This window comes from Nematostella vectensis, chromosome 8, assembly GCF_932526225.1.
Source record: "Nematostella vectensis chromosome 8, jaNemVect1.1, whole genome shotgun sequence".
NCBI lineage: Eukaryota > Metazoa > Cnidaria > Anthozoa > Actiniaria > Edwardsiidae > Nematostella > Nematostella vectensis.
In genome coordinates, this window is record NC_064041.1 from 4378486 (window position 1) to 4399418 (window position 20933).

A 20933-nucleotide genomic window follows, 5' to 3' on the forward strand; every position below is an offset into this window, starting at 1 on the left:
TATGGGACGCGACGCCAGTTGCTGGGACGTTTGGTTTCTTTAAACAATATCGTGTTGAGCTCTGCACATCACCGACATAAGTATAGGAAACAAGGGCCCTCCCTACACTGTCAAGTGGACTGCTTCGTTTGATAGCTAGCCTAGCCGTATTTATTTCTATCATTTTTTGCTTTTTCTGGCTGATTTTAAAACTAGAAATCTTATACAGCTGCCAAAGTTTATTAGTAAATAGCTTAATTGAGTAAAAATAAAAATAAAATAAAATCAGTGTGTGAGGCTGTAGTTTCAGTTGGCTCCTCTGCAATAAGGCCATCATAAATAAAAAGCTACTGTACTCTATAAATCAAATTGAAAAGAAACCCCTTCCTCTTTTCTTAATATAATTGTTACAATTTATTTCAGATATTGACCATGGCAAAGAAGATGAAGATAAGTAAATATATAAGGATGGACAGAGAGATCATTGAATTTTCTCCTTTGTATTCCACTCTTAGTGATAAAAAACTTATACTATTCTTTTTTTTGAATATTTGTTTTATTTGTTTAAGCTATGTGTTATTGACTATTACACTTTTTGAAAGTATGGTTACAAACTGACCCCCCCCAGTTCTGTAGCACTGTCAAGAAAATAGGGGGGACCCCCTTCGTATTTACAAGAACAATGCTTAAAAAACGCTGCTTGGTGGAAAACTGGTATGAGATTATATGGCTTTCAACGTTAATGGAGATTTGCACCCCAGCCTCTGCTATGGCCCTGCCCCTGGACCCCTTGTTAAAAATAGATTTTCTAGAAATAACATGTTTTCTAGTGAGTGAAGGGTTTTCTACTTCTAGTATGATCCGAGTATAAACCAAGATGAAGGATGGATGAAGGTTGGTTCAAAAGTTTCTATGTATTAAAACCCCAGAGCTAACACAGTATTATACTTCTGGATTTTTTAATTTGCACTTAAACATAATATAAGACACAGCATATTGTGCATTCAAAAGGTGCAATGGGCTTTTGAAATGAGAGGGGATCTACGATTATTTCACATCACTTTTATGTATTGTGCTTGATTGTAAAAATTGTATGATTGGGCAAATTGTTTCCACTTTTCTCCCATTTACTTTGACTGAAAATTTTCTACCAGAAAGAATTCAAATCATTAGAATTCTGTTGGAGTAAAATTGTTTAGGAGAAGAATGATAAGCTCATGAAAATGATTTGTTTTCTAGACATATTGCATTATACATATGCTGTAAAAACATTTACAACATAACATGTGTCCACTGCATTTCTTTGGGATCGAACATTTTACCAACAGGCTTGTGTATTTTGGGGGTGGCAAGTTTCCATCCTTTTTGGGTGTATGAAATGTTGAGCTCTGTTGGACCATTCCATTATGTTTTGAATACTGCCCCCCTTCCAACCCACCCCTGGGCAATTATCCCTCTAACCTTCAAGGCATATAAATCCTAAGCCCATTCAGCCTTTCAGCTATCAAGTCATAGCCCATTCATGCTCTAGGGACATTGTCAAATATTTAAATTTAAGAGATATACAAAAGATGGGCTGGTTGGTACAAGCGAAGCAAAAACAAAATTCAAACTGTGTCTTCTATTTGTTTTATTTGATATTCTGTGTACCACATGCTATTTGTGTGTAGGAGATGAGATGATATAAGCTTATACCACTATTAAGTCATTAAAACAAATATGAAATACTGTATGTTTTAAGTCATTTTCTGCAGTGGCTGATCCAGGTGTGGTTCTGTGGTGCAATGGTCCAATCCTTTTTAAGCACAAAGCTATTGTAATAGTTTTCATAAATTGAACCAACTTTGAAAAATTCTAGACCCCCATTCAGCCTTTAACAGCGCCTGCACAAGGCAATTTGAATACTGAATGTTCATGATCGACCGACAAACTCGGACGGGCTGCATATATAACTTATTGAAACTAAACACAACACACCGTAAGGCATGTATTTATGCATGCATTATGAGCTTCGGAGGACGCAACGAATACCATTTGCAGTACTGAGTAGTCAACTCCATGGTCAAGAATCAACGCCTGCTTGTCCACAGTTAAGTGTGCCTTCGAATTCCAGTATAATTACGCTTCCAAGCTGTAATTCAATAGTTATGACCATCATCCTCGCCGTCATCTATTGACTTTAGCGAATCGGACTTTCCCACCGAACATAGCCATTCGAAATATAAATTTTTACCAAATCTTTGCACCCAAAGCTTTTCTACAAGTCTTTCAAGTTTTGATACGTCTAAAACCCTACCAAAAAGCAGAAAGATACTGTTTTATGCTCTTATTATCGTCTCTCTATGGCCGCCATGTTTTTTTTTACTTAGGTCCAGCGAGTGTTATGACGTCATCTTACATTTTGATCTGTGATTGGTTGTTTCAATGTTTTGATGCCTCGAATGTCAAAACAATGTTTCCAGAAAAGGAAATATTCTGAGCTGGAGACACGGTCCGACTCGTTCCCCGTCGTGATCGTGTGCGGAGAAAAAAAAAAAAGACGGCGCGCACAGGTTCACGGTCAGTGAGAAGCAAGACAATGCAAACGCAATGCATGCTGGACCGTCACAAAGGCACGAATCTCGCCCCTTCGGTCCGCCTTCCAGTGGTCCTTTGCGCGCCGCGTGTTTTTTTTTAACAGAGCCGAGACTGGGGACGAGACAACCTGGAGGTTGTTGAAGTCAATTCAAGATACGATTTGAGCTTGAAAACTCGGGGAATTAGCAATAATCTGTATCAAGAGAGCATAAGATAAGAGAGGGACACTTTGGTATTACCCGCGCGCCATGTCGATTCCCAATCTGGCTATTTTTAGTAACCACCACCCCACCACTGCGCGTGAGGATTTGCTCCTTTATTTTGTCCTACTCCCCCGCGGGTTGCGTGTTGTTGTTTTGCCAACTCGAAAGGAATGAAAAGAGATCATGTAAAATAACTCGGAAGAAGAAAACAAGTCTAGCTTAAGTAAGCAAGATTGGCAAATATACTCACAGAAAGCTAAATCCCTGAATAGTTTGACTGTTTTGTTTATCTGAGCAGCGAAGTCAAGTCAAGAAGAAAAATGGCTGTAATACCGCGTTTGATTCAAATCCCGACTCCAGCTTGTATTATATACTTAATAGTTATAGAAATGTCTAGAAACAACATAAAAAAAGTACAGTGATATCTCCCTCGTTATTTTCTCACTATTAAGAAAGGTCAGATACTACAGTTTGCTGGCTTTGATCATCACCAAAAAAACATTCCCTCGCTACAAGCGGCATTACTAAAAAGCGGAACTGGAGGAACCAGCATATTTTGAGTGCAGGTTTGAAGGGGGATATAGGGGTAGAAATGTTATGTTTTTTTTTCGATAACAATAATGTTTCCAGTCTTCTCGGATAGGGACACTAAACCGGAGGTCCCGTCTCTTCAAGCTGCACTACACTAACCTGAACCGAAGGGACGTAAAAGAACCACTGGGGACGCAATAAACCAACCCTCTGGCAGTGACCACCCCCAGTGACAGTGCTTACTAACCGAGAGTCATATGTTAGAAAACTGTATATTTGGTTAAATATGTTACCCTCGATAAACAAAGATTAAAAACAGAAAAAAATATGGAATAAGTTAACGCAAGAGCAACGGGCTATTTCGTTAATTGTTTAAACTTGAAATAAGTCCTGTTCTTTACGATTTATTCTCACCGTAAACAGCACCAGCTTCGAAGCCCCGTGTCGTCTGACGAGTCCAGGGCGACCGCGAGTTTACACACATGTAGAAATTGTTAAATAAGGTAATATGTTCGTAGTATGATATGACAAAAAAACAAAGTTGTAAAACACTTTATTTTTTAGTTGTCTGCACAGATTCACATTTGGCACTAAAAACCACACACTGCGAGCGCTTGTTTTACAGTATGTTTTTTGTTACTTATCCGGAACTTTCAACGGAATTTTTTTACAAATTGCATATGACAGAATGTGAAATGAACGTAAAATAACTTAGCACATTTGCGCTTAGTGATGTATTATGGCAAACTACCAGTCCGTTTAGAACAGAATTTTTCGAAAATAAATCGTCGTAATCCTTGTATAACATCTCTACCCCTATACCCCTCTTTGCTCCTGCCTTCAAAATGTGCTGGTTCCGCTGGTTCCTTTTTTAGTAATGCCGCGCTACAAGAATAGTTTTATGAAATGTATTTTCTTGGAATCCTTCTCAATTCACCGGAATATTCACAAAAATCAATATCATATCTAATGTCTAACTTACAGATTTCGTTTGACCATTAGGAAGATAATAAATGTTGAAAAACCACGAAGAAGCAGCAAGTTAGAGCGGAAGCGGTAAATATTTGAAGCACGAGGTTTTCCGCTCTTGATTTTGAATGAAGTCTCTTTTTTTAACGTTTTCGAAATCTTGCAATCCTCGAAGTACTACATCCCCTATTGCAGCCGCCTGTATCCTTGATGCTAGAATGAAATTTTCGATGGTATTTGTGCAAATAGGGTGGTTTTTTTTTCGGTTTCAAGTCACAAAACAGCGGCAAACAACAAGATGTAAATGCCAAAGCGCGGGGGTAGGGTGAGTAAAAATGCTCACGCGCAGTGGTGGGTACTAAAAATAGCCAGATTCGGAATCGACATGGCGCGCGTGTAATACCAAAGTGTCCTTCTCTTATCTTATGCTCTCTTGTCTGTATTATGTAAGTGTCACGGCGTTTCCCTGGATCAGGCCTCTGCTTCGATCAGAAGCGTCAATGTTTGTGCGATAGCTCTAGATTTTTTTCCAAAGACAATATGGAGAGTGCACACATGTAAAAAGTGACTACCTTGCATCGCGACACTTGACCGGCTACTCATAAGACAAATATGTTTTCTTACTATAAAATACCTGATCTCTCTCATTGAATGTCATGATTTTTTCACAATTTAAATTTAAATAATGTGTAAATTGAGGCAAGTTCCAACAGAATATCGAGCAGTTTTCATCAATATTCGCAAAAAATATTGTATAAGTAACTTAACTCAACAAGAAAAGCTTAAGCCTGCTGCTTTGGTTTGGTAAATTTTTTAGAGTAATCATGTTAGTAGCCATGTGTAATGTAAGATATGTAAAACTGAAAATTATTTTGGTATTTTAGTGCTCACTTATTTTTTGGTATTTTGGTCCTTCCTTTAGATAATTTTTGTTTTCTTCCTAAAATAACTTAATCCCTCATTGAATGTCATTTTAATTTTATGGAACATTTTCAATGAAATCTTCTATAGCCTTCTCATTTACTTCAATGTAAAAATGTTTAAACAATATGATAGCATAAATAGATATTGTTGTTTACTTTGCACTTACATAAATGAAATAATAAATTAAATCTAAATTCTATTGTTAATACAATAGGACTTACTTTGGGTGTTTAGATAAATTTCCCCCTAAGTGATAGCACATTCAGGCATGATATTAAACTGGCCAATTGTAGAATTGAATAATGTACCGGCCCTGTTAAAGTGAAGCAAGAGTTTTTCGCAGAAAGCGCACGCTGAAGAAGTTAGTTACGATTTACGTCAATCAAACATTTGGAAGTTTACAGGAGTGGCCCTGTTAAAGTGAAGCAAGAGTTTTTCGCAGAAAGCGCACGCTGAAGAAATTAGTTACGATGTACGTCAATCAAACATTTGGAAGTTTACAGGAGTGGCCCTGTTAAAGTGAAGCAAAAGTTTTTCGCAGAAAGTGCACGCTGAAGAAATTAGTTACGATTTACGTCAATCAAACATTTGGAAGTTTACAGGAGTGGATGTTTTAATAACGAGGGTGCGTTTCTAACACAAGGTTTCATTAATCTAGGCGAACAAGCAGGGGCGGATATCCACCCCCCGTTTTTGAGTAAAACAAAAAGAAAAGTATTTTTTTGTTTGTTGAAAATAAATGTCTGAGGGACGGGAGGTACTGTCCATGTACTTTGGCTTGCTTTACTTTGCTGATGCGACAAATCCAATACAGCTTGAAGTATTGTTAGAACTATGTGACCTTCCAAGAACCACTGGATCAGTTATATAGAAAGCCGTTTATCTGGCCATTATCCACCCCCCATTTTAAAATCCTGGATCCGCCCTTGACAGGTGCCGTCCAGGAACGAATACACGTGTCTTGCCCACATTATTTATGTTCCCCATGAATCCGGGTGGTGTTGTCTATCTTCGTCGACGATGATTAGGCTGGTTGAGTGACTTTGTCCTCATATTTTGTTCGTCGTTCTATTGGCAGCGCCGAGTAGCGGTTTCTTCTCCTCGCTAGTGACGTTTGCATGACTGGCGCTAAAAGAGGGCATAGTTGAATATGTAAAAATACTAATTAAGGTAAATTAAATACGGTATAAGTTTGAGATCGATTGGACAGCAACAACAATAATCACTAAAAGAAATAACTATAACAGCAAGGGTACCAACGCTAAGCTAGACCACGAAAAACAAATACATGAAAGACTAAAGAAAGTCTGGTTGAAGCCAAATGACTAAAAAAAAACAAACACAAAAAAGGTTTGAAAATTGTGAAAAATTATGCTTTCTACCTTAAACTTGAACACAGGTTCCATACGACCGTCAGTACCACCTTTTAAGAAAGTGCACAAAGCATTTTTGAGGGACAGGGTTAAACTACAGAGCATGTTTCATGAACCCTTACAACAAAGCGTAATAGGCAATTTCCTATGTACAATCTTCGCAGAGAGATTGATGTTACAGATAGTTTAAACATATAAAAAGCTGCGAAGGCGAGAGGGAAGCATCTAGGGATACTCACACCCAAATACCTCTATTCCAGGGGACCACCTCCCAACACCCATATTCCAGGGGATCCACCCCCCAATACCCCTATTCAAAGAGATCCACCTCCCAACACCCATAATCCAGGGGATCCACCTCCCAATACCCCTATTCAAAGGGAACCACCTCCCAATACCCCTATTCCAGGGGATCCACCTCCCAATACCCCTATTCAAAGGGAACCACCTCCCAATACCCCTATTCCAGGGGACCCACCTCCCAATACCCCTATTCCAGGGAACCCACCTCCAAATACCCATATTCCAGGGGACCCACCTCCCAATACCCCTATTCCAGGGGACCCACCTCCCAATACCCCTATTCCAGGGGACCCACCTCCCAATACCCCTATTCCAAGAAACCCACCTCCCAATTCCCCCATTCCAGGGAACAAACCTCCCAATATCCCTATTCCAGGGACCCACCTCCCAATACCCCTATTCCAAGAAACCCACCTCCCAATACCCCTATTCCATGGGACCTACCTCCCAATACCCCTATTCCAGGGGACCCACCTCCCAATACCCCTATTCCAGGGGACCCACCTCCCAATACCCCTATTCAAAGGGGACCCACCTCCCAATACCCCTATTCCAGGGGACCCACCTTCCAATACCCCTATTCCAGGGAACCCACCTCCCAATATCCCTATTCCAGGGGATCCACCCCCCAATATCCCTATTCCAGGGGATCCACCTCCCAACACCCATATTCCAGGGGATCCACCTCCCAATACCCCTATTCAAAGGGAACCACCTCCCAATACCCCTATTCCAGAGGATTCACCTCCCAATACCCCTATTCAAAGGGAACCACCTCCCAATACCCCTATTCCAGGGGACCCACCTCCCAATACCCCTATTCCAGGGAACCCACCTCCAAATACCCCTATTCCAGGGGACCCACCTCCCAATACCCCTATTCCAGGGGACCCACCTCCCAATTCCCCTATTCCAGGGGACCCACCTCCCAATACCCCTATTCCAAGAAACCCAACTCCCAATTCCCCTATTCCAGGGAACCCACCTCCCAATATCCCTATTCCAGGGGACCCACCTCCCAATACCCCTATTCCAAGAAACCCACCTCCCAATACCCCTATTCCAAGAAACCCACCTCCCAATACCCCTATTCCAGGGAACCCACCTCCCAATACCCCTATTCCAGGGGACCCACCTCCCAGTACCCCTATTCCAGGGGACCCACCTCCCAATACCCCTATTCCATGGGACCCACCTCCCAATACCCCTATTCCAGGGGACCCACCTCCCAATACCCCTATTCCAGGGGACCCACCTCCCAATACCCCTATTCCAAGAAACCCACCTCCCAATACCCCTATTCCAAGAAACCCACCTCCCAATACCCCTATTCCAGGGAACCCACCTCCCAATACCCCTATTCCAGGGGACCCACCTCCCAATACCCCTATTCCAGGGGACCCACCTCCCAATACCCCTATTCCATGGGACCCACCTCCCAATACCCCTATTCCAGGGGACCCACCTCCCAATACCCCTATTCCAGGGGACCCACCTCCCAATACCCCTATTCCAGGGGACCCACCTTCCAATACCCCTATTCCAGGGAACCCACCTCCCAATATCCCTATTCCAAAAAACCCAACTCCCAATTCCCCTATTCCAGGGGACCCACCTCCCAATATCCCTATTCCAGGGGACCCACCTCCCAATACCCCTATTCCAGGGAACCCACCTCCCAATACCCCTATTCCAGGGGACCCACCTCCCAACACCCCTATTCCAGGGGACCCACCTCCCAATACCCCTATTCCATGGGACCCACCTCCCAATACCCCTATTCCAGGGGACCCACCTCCCAATACCCCTATTCCAGGGGACCCACCTCCCAATACCCCTATTCCAGGGGATCCACCTCCCAATACCTCTATTCCAGGGGATCCACCTCCCAATACCCCTATTCAAAGGAACCCATCTCCCAATACCGCTATTCCAAGGGACCCACCTCCCAATACCGCTATTCCAGGGGACCCACCTCCCAATACCACTATTCCAAGGGCCCCACCTCCCAATACCGCTATTCCAGGGGACCGACCTCCCAATACCCCTATCCCAGGGGATCCACCTCCCAATATCCCTATTCCAGGGAACCCACCTCCCAATACCCCTATTCCAGGGGACCCACCTCCCAATACCCCTATTCCAGGGGACCCACCTCCCAATACCCCTATTCCAGGGAACCCACCTCCCAATACCCCTATTCCAGGGGACCCACCTCCCAATACCCCTATTCCAGGGGATCCACCTCCCAATACCCCTATTCAAGGGGACCCACTCACAATACCCCTATTTCAGGGGATCCCCTCCCAATAACCAAGAGGGCCTCCTCCCAATACCCCTTCTCTGAAATAAGATTTCCGGACAATATGGGCTCACACACACGTTAGTTTACAAACAATTACAATTGACAAAGTATCTTTAAGTACTTACAAGAAACAGGGACAAAAATGACATCACCTGAAAAAAAAAACGGAGTCAAGGTGACAATAATTACTTAAGAACATGGGTGGAAAAGTCAATGTGAAAACAGCTGGCTTCTTGGTCGCTTAATAAAGGGGGTACGTCCTGAGTTTTCCTAGGCCATGGTCTTTGCAATAACCCGCCGTTTAAGGAAAGAAGGGAGCTATCAATTAAAGGGGTAGTGTCATGGGATTTCCGTGGGCCCGACATGACGGAAAAACATGACTTCACGTTTCCAATAAGCTCATTTCACATCGAATAAGGCGCAAAATTTCCCTGAGTACTTAGTGAGTAATATGAAACAAAATATCAAATGCGAATTTTTTTTTTAAATCGATGCGACTTTTTGTAAAGTGACATTGAAATTTGAGCTTTTCGTTCCTGAGCTCATACGTTGCGCAAGGATGATCAAGGAAAAAATATCTTAAATAGCCAAAATCTGGGTATGTGAATTTCAGCCTCGCGTTATTTGTGTTTTTAAAAGGGAAAATCAGTCCGGAATACAAGGAACTGATGGACATTGTGAGAAATTGTATCTTCCTTCTCCATTTCTTCAAAGTGCGCATGTTCAGGGTTTTTCCGTCATGTCCGTGGGCCCCGGTTTACTCAATAACCCGGCATTAGATGACCAAAGAGGATGCCCTGAAGGGTCCCGCATGATGGCTCATGCTTATCGCCTTGGCACATAAACAGATATTAGAATTTCAACCCGATTTTGCATGCGCAAACTAGATGCGCAAGTAGCTTTATGCTGTGGTCTCTATGATAGGCCTCGGTTACCCCAAATCGGTCGATTACGTAACAATCTCCGATGATTTTTAACGGAAAATATATATTATATATTATTATAAATAAATTTAATTTTAACGCGAAAAATATTTCAAAATTGTGAAAGCATTGTATCTATTGGATTTTTCTCTGAGGATGTGATTGATAATTTAGAGCAGATGGCCTGTTAAATAGCGCGGATTCTATTAGATATTTTTGGCCGTATAACGGTTGAGGTTTCCGTCTGCCCTCCTGAAGTAAACTGGTGACACGGCTTTAACACGAAGGTAATGGACTCAATTCTATTCACGAAAAGATTGGTCATGATTCTTACAACAAAGAAAATGGTCAGTTTTATCAATTAATGCTTGGTTCATACCGTGGCCATCCATGGAAATCCTAGCTTTTCCACAAGTGCTCCACCAAGCACAGGACCCGCAAACCCGCTACGGACAGGACAAACAGAGTTGTTTATCAGTATCATTCTGCTCTTACTGGACATGGGGAGCACGGTGTTATCCCAAGAGGACCAGAGAGTGTTCGCCTTTTTCCCACTGCATATGGTTTCGCAAGCACAAATGTCCCAGGTCCCACTGACTCGAGCGTGTCTCTGTGGCTGGGGCATGAGTTTGCGAGAGACGTTTAATTTAAGGCCCTGGGTAGCACCAACAGAAGCGCAGGATGAAGAACCATAAGCGCAATATAAACAAACGATTACGTTCTCTTGGACTAAATTTTTAAAAAAGCTGGAAATTAGTAGTTTTTAGCTTCGTTCTTCCGTAGCCTATATAGAATTACCCAAAATTCGACGCGCCCGTGAAAATACCAGACAACATGGAGTTCAAAGCCAGGTCACTCGTGAAGCTCCGATCTCTGAAAAGATATACAGGGAACGTTATAAGGACTAGACGGCAGTCATAGAAAACACGTGCATGAAGTCACAGGAGAATCTAGGTAATTGCGAGGGTCGAGTGTCGAGGGTAAGACGAGAAAAAAATATCGAGAGTCGAGATTTTTTCCTCGACACCCAATATTTTTTCTAGACCCTTGATATTTGGGACAAACTTACAAACAGCAGCGCTGCATCTCAGGTACACACGGGATGAAGAAGAGCGAGCCTCCGATGCCATTTAGCGCCAGACTGATGCATATCAACCATATTTGTCTACGGAAAATAGACTTAGCATTAAAAGACACCACTCAATCTCACACAATCACTAGACTTCGTGGCAACCTAAACCATGGTGGAGCTCCACGTGGGGCACGGTAAACGATGGGGGTTCATGTGGGATGTGCCTTCAGGATTTGATTGGTCGAGCGAACGTTTTGCGGGAAATTTCAGTCTCGTGGGTGGCACTAACGAGACTGATTCATTTCAATGTAAGTTTCTGTCTGGCTCAGCACGAACTTGCAGTTTTGCAGCTCGAGTTTTTTGGTTCTATTATATTATATTTCTCTTCTTAACTCCCCCCCCCAAAAAAAAAATTAATATAATAATCAGAGATAACTAGAGCGACTACAGACAAACTGAAGAAAAACAAGATGGTCCGCGTAGGTGTGGTGTAGACCAGGTATAAATCAACACAAGGTCGAAAGCTTTTGTGAAACAGTAGCTGCGCTGACGTTTCTAGCGTTAGCACTTCGTCGGAGCATAAAGGCTAACGACGAAGGGCTAACTAAATAAGAGCTCTGATAACTTTTTGGCATGTGTGCACTGTGCATTGGGGTGTTGATAACTATCTGTTTTTTTATGGAATTTGGATACTTACTTTTGCGGTATGTAGGGATCGAGGAATGGTGCAGGACCGAGGAATAACAGACCGATACCAATCAGCACAAAGGACATTACTAGACACGTTCGGAACGCTTTCTAGATAACGCAAAATAGTAAAAGGTTTATTAACTACAAATATTACGATGTTTGTATGGTCGCAGTACTGTTGTTGTATGCTTTTTTTTGTTGTTGTTGGCTGTTGCTTTTGCATCCTAGGAAATAACCCAGGGCAGGAGGTCATATGCGCGAGAACGAGGCGGAATACGGCCGGCGGAGGGGGAGGGGGTAGAGTGCGGGAGCGAAGAGAAAGGAGTTCTCGCGCCTTGTTACGCTTAACTCGACGCTCTGGGTACCCGAGGATGTCGCTTGTGATATATTTAAAGCGTTTTGCATAATAAAAATTAATTAATAAATTTCATTTTCATTCCTCATAAAAACGATAAAGAGTCAAGTTCAAACAATTTTTGAATCAAAACGATTTATAACACCCTGTTATATATACTCATTCAAGAATAACATAGAGTACATGTTTTACTGTTGTTTTTGTGGTCGTCATTGTTATTGTAGTTGTTGTTATTGATGTTGTTTGTGTTGTTATTGATGTTGTTGTTGTTATTGACGTTTTTTGTTGTTGTTATTGATGTTGTTATTGGTGCTGTTGTTATATTGATGTTGTTGTTACTACTTTGTTGTGCATTGTTTTGCAGTGTATTGTTTATGTTTTGATCCACCACGTGTCACCCTGTGATAAAAGTATGAGTGGTATAAACAAATAGAACTTACTGTCGAATTCGTTGTATCGCGACTTGGTTTTTATAACACGATTTGTTTTGGTTTTCTGTTCCGTCAGTAAAACCATTCTGAGCCAATCAAAGTCTCGCTTTGTGTACTTCTCTAGCTATCGTCTGGACGTAAACCAGACAGTGTCGCGACAGAAAGCCAGACAACTGCACTAGGCGAGAGATGACAAGAATCTGATTGGCTTAGAATAATTTGACTGGCGGAACAGAAAATCCCAAAAGACAAAAACAAATCGATGTTTTGAAGATGTGGCGTCGCGATACAACGGATTCGACAGTTATAATAGCAACCCTACTGACCGTCTTCTCACAGATCCAGCCCACCACAACCGTGGAGAGAGCGTACGAAAGAGATATCACCATAAATAGAAGACCAATGTACGCCGCATTCAGGCCGAGCTAGAAACACAGGGAGACCGTGATAATATAACATCATAAATAGAAGGCCGAAGAATGCGGTGTATGCCGCATTCGGGCCGAGCTAGATAAGCCATGATATAACAACATAAAGCAAATATCAAACTGATTATTGAAATCCCTTGACACAAAACTTGTTAAAAGCTCTTTTCATGCGCAGCATCATATCGAAAACAGATAAAAACTGCGAATAGCTAGGACTTGGATTGTGGCCTGAAATGGCCATACACATTTTCGCTTTTGCTAAAATAAAAATGAATTTTGAAAATGCGAATTAGAAATTAAAATTAAAAGTTGAGTAACCGCGCTTGATCGCTCTACAAAAAGACATCTACCCCTGCGTCACATATGGTTTTAAATAATCGATCGAGGATATCCTCCGCACCAAGGAGGATAGTGAAATTCAATTATGTCTCAGTAAGATCATTTTAGCCTAACATTGATAATAAAATGAATCAAATACAAACCTTTTCCGCAAATGGAGCCAGTGTTGGGTCTAAAAATGCGAAGAGACTGGTGCCTATAGTCAACTGTATTGCTAAAAAAGAGAGGGAGGTTAATTTCTTACAGAGAACCTTATAGTGGCATCTCTTAGTAAGATTGCATCATTATGCAAGCTATACAACTTGACAGGCAAACTCTGTGTTTGTCTTGGGTGTCTTACCTACTAATATTACTCCAGGAATAAACAGAATATTGGTGACTGGTAGCTTGCCATCTCTTGACTCCGCAACCCCTTAACAGATTAAACAAAAAAAAAAAATACTAAGCGGGGCTTACAGCTATTACAGAGCCAACCATAGCTCTGTTCATTATGTACCACCCCATGCTCGAAGGTCCAGCGTACTTTGCAGGCGCTCCCAAAGGAAACCCCCACAAAGTACGCTTGATGTTCGAGCATGGTACCATCCCCAAATAATAATATAATAATAATAGTTTATTTCAACTACCACTATCGCAGGTGCTACTGAATTACAGTGGTATAGTCATAACACATGACGAAGTTATTTGCCATAAATATCACTGGTAACGAACGGTTACAAACTCATTAAGCCTAGATGTCATTCCTTGAAATGTATCAGTTCTCTGTGTACCCGATCTCAGAGAGTAGCCATGGCCTATTGTATCGCCTCTAGGAAAAACATAGCTCAGAGGAGGAGACGTTCTAGCTTTGGTCGCAAAAGAGCGAAATAGGCAATCCCGGCGCTCAGCAAGGGACCCGAGTCCAGAGCTCTGAAGTGCGGTGATATACTCGACCTGCGAAAAGATTATGCGCATCGCCCTTCTCTGAACTGTTTCAAGCATGTCTGAAAGATAGGCAGGAAGCCCAGCCCATACGGGCGCGGCATAAATAAGACCTTGTGGAATAACTGGCGCATACCCCATGCAAGGTCATGGAAGGGGAAGCAGCTTGAAAGTATGTTAGGTTGCACCTGTAAATACGTGTCATAGCCTGTACTGGCTCATGGGTAACACACAGATGGCTAGTTCCTGGTCTCTGAAAGCCATGCGAATGTTTGCTTTTGCTTATTATTTTGGTACCCTTACCGAACCTAGGGGGGTACAGGGGGTGCGAACCCCCCCCCCCCCCCCCCCACACACACACACACAACGGCCAAAAGTCTATTTTCGGTTTTCAATAGACGTCCTTTTTTCAGACAAAACTATAAAGCATAAGCTAAATCACTCTGGTATGTCAATCCATAAGTCAGACTTTTTTTAGCCAAATCCGACAATACTTGGCATAAAAAAACCCTTTTTGTTTTTTTGGGGGTGGTCAGATTTTAAGAGATATTTCATATTTTGGAACTATGTAAATAATATCTTTATACAGGTCGTAGCGCAGTTTATTGTTTTGTTTGCAACGAAGGAAAAAAAGTATTCGGTGTCCTCATTTGGTAGGCATAGCCGACATAGCCTTTGTTCAACTTTGTTTGACTCCAATATATCACCTAAACCCGTCAGACAGGGTTTGTCCCAACTTGACAGCGGATACGTCGCTAGAATACATGAAGTCAATAAGGAAGTAAAATTGACCCCAACGCCTGCTTGCATTATTTTGTTGAGAAGCTTTTACTTTGGTATCAAATTGAAGGCTTCAAAACAACTAAAAAGGAAATTAGCTTTTTTTCTTAGGTTTGTTTTTAAAGTACTTGTCAATCAATGAATTAACGATATATGTGCTTTCTAAAGTGAAAACTCTCTCCATTCCCCCCCCCCCCCAGGTAAATTAGGTCCACTTCCCCTCCCCCCCAAAATAAATCCTGGGTACGGGTCTGCTAACAGCACTGCATGTTGCAGCACATTGTTTCTTCGATTGCAACCTTAATTGAAATAGGTGTATATATAAGTACAACAACATGGGAGAAAGTGAAAGCTGGAAGGGTAGAAGAGGATGTCACAAGATGGTGGGGGACAATAGGGTTGTGCATTGTGTGACACCCAAAAGCCTCATTTCAAAAAATGTAGAGTAAAATCGGTTGAAGAACGAACTGGACAAAATCACTTATTGTTACCTGGGATTTTAGGAAGAAGTATCCACATGGTAGGAATAGATACAAAGAGTGCTGCACCCATCACAAGAAATGGTAGTTTGAAGCCCCCTACCTACAGGAATGAGGAATTGGTAAAGCAGCCGTCATGATCATAGCTAGAAAATTCTGTTGAAGGACATACTACGCCATCATCAGGCGGTGTGAAGAGATGAGTTCAATTCTGGTTGACCCCCTTATTGGTAGTTAAGAAGACATTCTAGAAAAAATTCTAGATGGATCTGTTGTCCGATAACCAGAGCAAAGGATGTGGGATTTGAATTGAATTGATCCATATGGTCAGTGGGTTAATACTCTGGACCCAACCTTGCGTTTTTCTCTAGACACGCCCCTGATCATAACATACAGTATGTAACTTCTTTTATCCAAAATTCTGCAAAATTACAAAAACTGTCAATTATATTATAAATTGTGCCCCTCAAATAGTATGATGCCATACCAAATCACAAGGAAAAAAATAAATGCTAAAAAACATGAATTGGTGTAATCCTTTGTTGAATCTCTATTCTTCCTCCTCCTCTCACTCTAGGGAGGTTTATAGCATCGCGATGTGACTGGCACTCAATCCTTACCGTGTAGAGACCACCTCCAGCAACAGGACCAAGAGCAAAGGAAATCCCAGCAAATATCTCCAATGCACTCTATATCAACCAAGAATACAATAAATCATATATTTGTTGTTACATATAGTGCAATTGTATGTCATATATTCAAGTCTTCAACTCAAAACTATATACTAAATCATGTATCAATAACAAAAAATCAAACACATGCAACTCCAATAAATAAATCAATAGGTGGCTTTTATTATTTAATAACAAAAAAGAGTAACCTTTCCATTGCTTATAAGCGTGACTGGGTTAGCCATAAGGCCATGTATCCAGTCACATCCTTACTTTTATGGGAGTGGGGTTATTCAAAGGGGGATCCTTTTTTTATTTTTTATTTCTGCATCCAGGGAGGCACTAATTCAAAGTGGGGTGCTTATTGAAAGCATTTGAAATAATTATAATTATTATTTATTTATAACAATAATGCCAATAAATTAATGTATTGCAAGGCTACACTTACCACAATTGCAGATACATTTTCAGGGAATTCTCCAATGAGGATGGCTAGCACAGCATTCTCACAAGCAGATCCCCCGAATGCACTGACTGTACGTATGAGGAAACAGAATAGGATGTAGACAGCTCCAGAGGGAAGATTCTCTACATATCTACAACAAAGTAAATACTTCTTATTTGCAAAATAGGATAAGGAAGGATTAGAAGGTGCTCAAGTGGTGTCAGAATTTTTTCCACTTCTTCCATTGGTTGTGTTTAAGAAAACGTTTAAGCCCACTCCTCTTAAGGTGCGAAGAGAGAACTACACCTCTTCGTTAATTACTTTTTTTTCACTGTTTTTTATTTGTGCATGATTTATAATTGCATGTGCAAATAACATGTGCAGGTTGATGAACCAAAAAAAATCATTTTTGGTACTTTTTTTATACCTTTTTGGAATATAAAATTAAAAAAATTCTCAACTTACACATTTTGTTCCTGTCCCTTGTCTCATTTATATACAATATGATTCCACTGAAAATTGTGGAAAAGTTGAAGACTTACGCAAATAGAAAGTGTGCTCCTCCATTCAAGACAAGACCAGTTAGAAGAACAAAGTTTGGACCCCACTGAGGCATCTGTTGCAGAGAGAAAGAGAACATCAAAATGTGACACTAAAGAATTTTCAGCATTAGCTAATAGTAGCTTGTGAAATGAGTGCGTAAGCCAGTCTTAAACTTGTCTTTTTATATTGCAGGAGCTTGCCAGCTTGTGAATATTCCATAAAATGTAATTACTATCCAACCAGAGATAACAATCACATTAAGCAATGAAAACCAGATACAACTCACATAATACTATCACCAGATTGATAAAAGAATATTCATATTTTGAAAGTAAAATGCAGACTAATAGGAGATATTGCTTATACTCACACTCCAAAGTAATTATATCTGTCAACCCCAGAGAATCTCAAGAATTGATAATATTTTGGGGGGAAGGGTGGGATGGATCCTTATGACAGGTGGCCTAAGATAAAGAATTTTGCCTCAACCAACCAATCTATCCTCCAACTGCCCAGACTTTTATCACCATCACCATCACCATCACCATCACCATCACCATCACCATCACCATCACCATCACCATCACCATCACCATCACCATCACCATCACCATCATCATCATCATCCTTTGGCCGAGATGACCTGTGCAATCTCCCCCACACCGGAGTTAATTTTCATTTTCTTACAGCTATACACTAAAAGGCACAAAGGAGAGCTGACATTTCATATAAGATTGTGTACGACCCATACCAGCCATGCCCCATACATTAAGGCGGAGAAAAATGCCATCAGGGGATACATGCCAAAAATGAATCCAATAACAGTGTTATTCACACCCTTCTTTTGAGCCTAAAACAAAACAAGAAACAGAATATATAATAAAAAATACTTACTAGTGTTCACACACAAATAATTCATATTCAGTACAACGTATTGGTTGCTTTTTTTAGCTACTCAACCAAAGCAGGCAATACCATTGCTGTTACTTCCATACCTGTCAACCTTAAAAAATCTCATGGCTTGAGAATTTTTTTGGGGAAGGGGTGGGGTATATTATTTTTTTGGGGGGGGAGGGGTGGGTTTAACCTTGCAGGCTTATCGATCTCACAGATAAATTGGGATACGCAAGGGAATTATTGTTTCAAATATTTTAATAGAAAATAGGCAAAATGACGATTTTCTATAGGATAATTTTTCGGGAGAGATTTTAACTTTTCTCAAACTAACAAACTGTGGAGCTCAAATTGTAAAAGTGTCTATGTAATTTACCAGGCTCGTAGCCAGGAGGTTCAGAAGAACCACCCAGAATGGAAGGTTCACTCTTATTAAGAGAAATTGAGTACCACTGCGAGCTACCTAAGAGAAAATGGTCCGCTAAATGGCTAAACGCTCAAAATCCTGGCTACGGGCCTGTTTAGAGTCCCATTCCGACATAACCTAATAATCTAATGAGTACGTTGTCTCACCTCTATTGTGAAAAACGCAGACATCAGTGAGAGACAAGCGTACGTAAGAAAGTAAACGAGCGACAGTAGGAGAAAAATGAAAACTCGTCTTATTGTCCATCTTGTAGAAAAAATGGCCGAACCAACTGCGCTCAGAGAACGACTGGAGCCTGCCCGAGAGCGGGTTCTCACACTAGCTACACTGTACACTTCATTTGACATGATTTCATCAACTTCAGAGTCTGTCGCCGGTGATGCTATGTGACCTTGTTTATTATGACTGTCCATGGTTTAGCTTTTGCTGTTAACAGTTAAAGTGTTTTATAGTACCCGGTCCCGTGTAGGGACATCACGTAAATACCGTAATCTTACACTTGAGCACAGGTAGCCCATGCAGACGGTGAGCAGCCGTCGGCGTTTGTCGGCACAGGCAGCCCAAGGCTACTGTCAGTAAGTTTATAAAATAATGTGCGGGGGAATTTATATGTTAGCGAAAAAAAAATAGTTAATCGTGAAAAATAAAACTTTAGACCATGTAATATTGTGTTTGAGTCTTCCTTTATTTCAATTTTGCTGATAGAATGTCAGTACAGCGAATTTGAAGCCCGCTACAAATTGTGTTTTTTAGACAACGGCATAGACACTCACTCGGCGCGGTAGTCCAGACCTGAGACTCTCTTTGCGCTCGACATTCTGCCAAAAAAAAAAAAAACTTGGCGGCAACAGTTGCACTTTTTAATTTTTGCCGCGAAGCTCGCTGATTGGTCCATTGGTTCCATTGGTCCATCGTATGACACCTGTCATACGATGTTTTTTGGGGACGGGCGGACATCGCGTCATGAAAAAAACTCGAGTCGATGGGTTACCAATGTTTGTTACCATATTTTTCTTGTATACCACTTTTCTTATGTATGGGGCTTAAGCGGCGCTTCGATATAATGAGATTCAGAACGAAATTCAGTGAAACGTAACATTACCATTTTTTATCATACTCTTGCGAGATTTTACGATTTATCCACAACATTATTACTTTGTGACAAGGGATTACGTGAATATTTTTTTAAATTATTATTTTCAGCCGTAGATTGAAAGAAAAAGCACAGCGCAAGATACTGTAGATACAAGATATATGTTATTGGTACTTTTTTTTACATAAATATCGATGTGGTACCTATTATAAAATGCTCTAAGATGTGATCTGCATTCATGGGTCTTTTGTCAGAACTCAAAACATCACCTGAGTGAAGGTACCCTCAAAAGCCTTGAGCTTTATCTTCCTGTGGTCATACAAGTCGTAGCCAGAGCAGGGGGCGGATTTAGGACTGGGCTGAGCTGGCCCAGGCCCCCTCTATTTTCAGATATTTGGCTTTGAAAATAACCAAAAATATATAATACTTAACCGATCGCAAGGTCCGTACTGAGAAATCTCAGCCCGCGGGCTTTTTGTACAGACCGAAGACCAAGGGCTGAGATTTCCATTAGTAAGGAGCGAGCAAGCGAGGTTAATAACTTTTCATTTTATGGCTTTTTAAAATATTTGCACGAGAAGGAAAACTAATGCTGCTGAAGTGAAAGTAGGAACCCTATCTGGATTTACAAGCAACGAGTGCTCAACTCCAAAGCTAGAAATAACGAGTCGATTTGTAAATGACAACGAAGGTACAAAATGCAGGTTGCCGGTCGGATGCAGGTCGGGTGCAAGTTGAGTACAAAATGCAGGTCGGGCGATTTTACTTTTTTTTTCTTTCTCTATTTCATTCAATTTCTGCGGCTCACGTGACGCGCTAAAATATTGAATACTCAGATTCTCGTTTATTACTAAGTCACTACGTCACCTTGGGAATAATATAATATCTCGCCAGCGATTTGCTGCACATCAAGTAAATTTTGGTCAAATAATGTATAACAGTATAAATATCTCAGTTAAAATTTTATAAGAACGTAAATCCACCAATTTTCCTCCGCTACATGTTTAACATACCGGTGCACCCCCTTCGAAAATCCACCCCTGCTGTCTGTTGGACTTTGAAACATTTACTCAAGAGATATAGTCAGCACATTTTGGAGTTAATTCAATGTATTTTTAGTTGATGAGTAGCAAATCACTGGCGAGATATTCGTAGTTTTCCCACGGTCACGTGATCTGTGACCTAATCACCTATACATATTTTTTTCACTTGTCCATCTACCGTTATACATTAATTGACCCAAGTTTGGTTGATGTTCAGCAAATCGCTGGCGAAATG

The 20933-nt window shown here is 41.1% G+C and overlaps 1 protein-coding gene across 3 annotated transcripts; it reads right to left on the minus strand.

Moving 5' to 3' along the window:
• Window positions 1-5778: 5778 nt before the first annotated feature.
• Window positions 5779-19084, minus strand: LOC5507211 (MFS-type transporter SLC18B1). Of its 3 annotated transcripts, none has more exons than XM_032375753.2 (16): window positions 18709-19084; window positions 17993-18091; window positions 17241-17314; window positions 16702-16849; window positions 16203-16271; window positions 15595-15685; window positions 13743-13814; window positions 13546-13616; window positions 12962-13060; window positions 11857-11957; window positions 11157-11252; window positions 10886-10960; window positions 10467-10533; window positions 9290-9316; window positions 6566-6606; window positions 5779-6305 (listed from the first exon to the last, which is right to left on the minus strand). In XM_032375753.2, the coding sequence occupies exons 1-16, from the start codon at window positions 18973-18975 to the stop codon at window positions 6233-6235; spliced, it is 1470 nt and encodes a 489-aa protein (XP_032231644.2). In that variant the 5' UTR covers window positions 18976-19084; the 3' UTR covers window positions 5779-6232. The 3 variants fall into 3 exon arrangements, with proteins under 3 accessions (XP_032231644.2, XP_032231643.2, XP_048587708.1); XM_032375752.2 differs by having other exon boundaries at window positions 5779-6311; window positions 18709-19083; XM_048731751.1 differs by lacking the exon at window positions 17993-18091 and having other exon boundaries at window positions 5779-6311.
• Between the last annotated feature and the right edge of the window lie 1849 nt (window positions 19085-20933).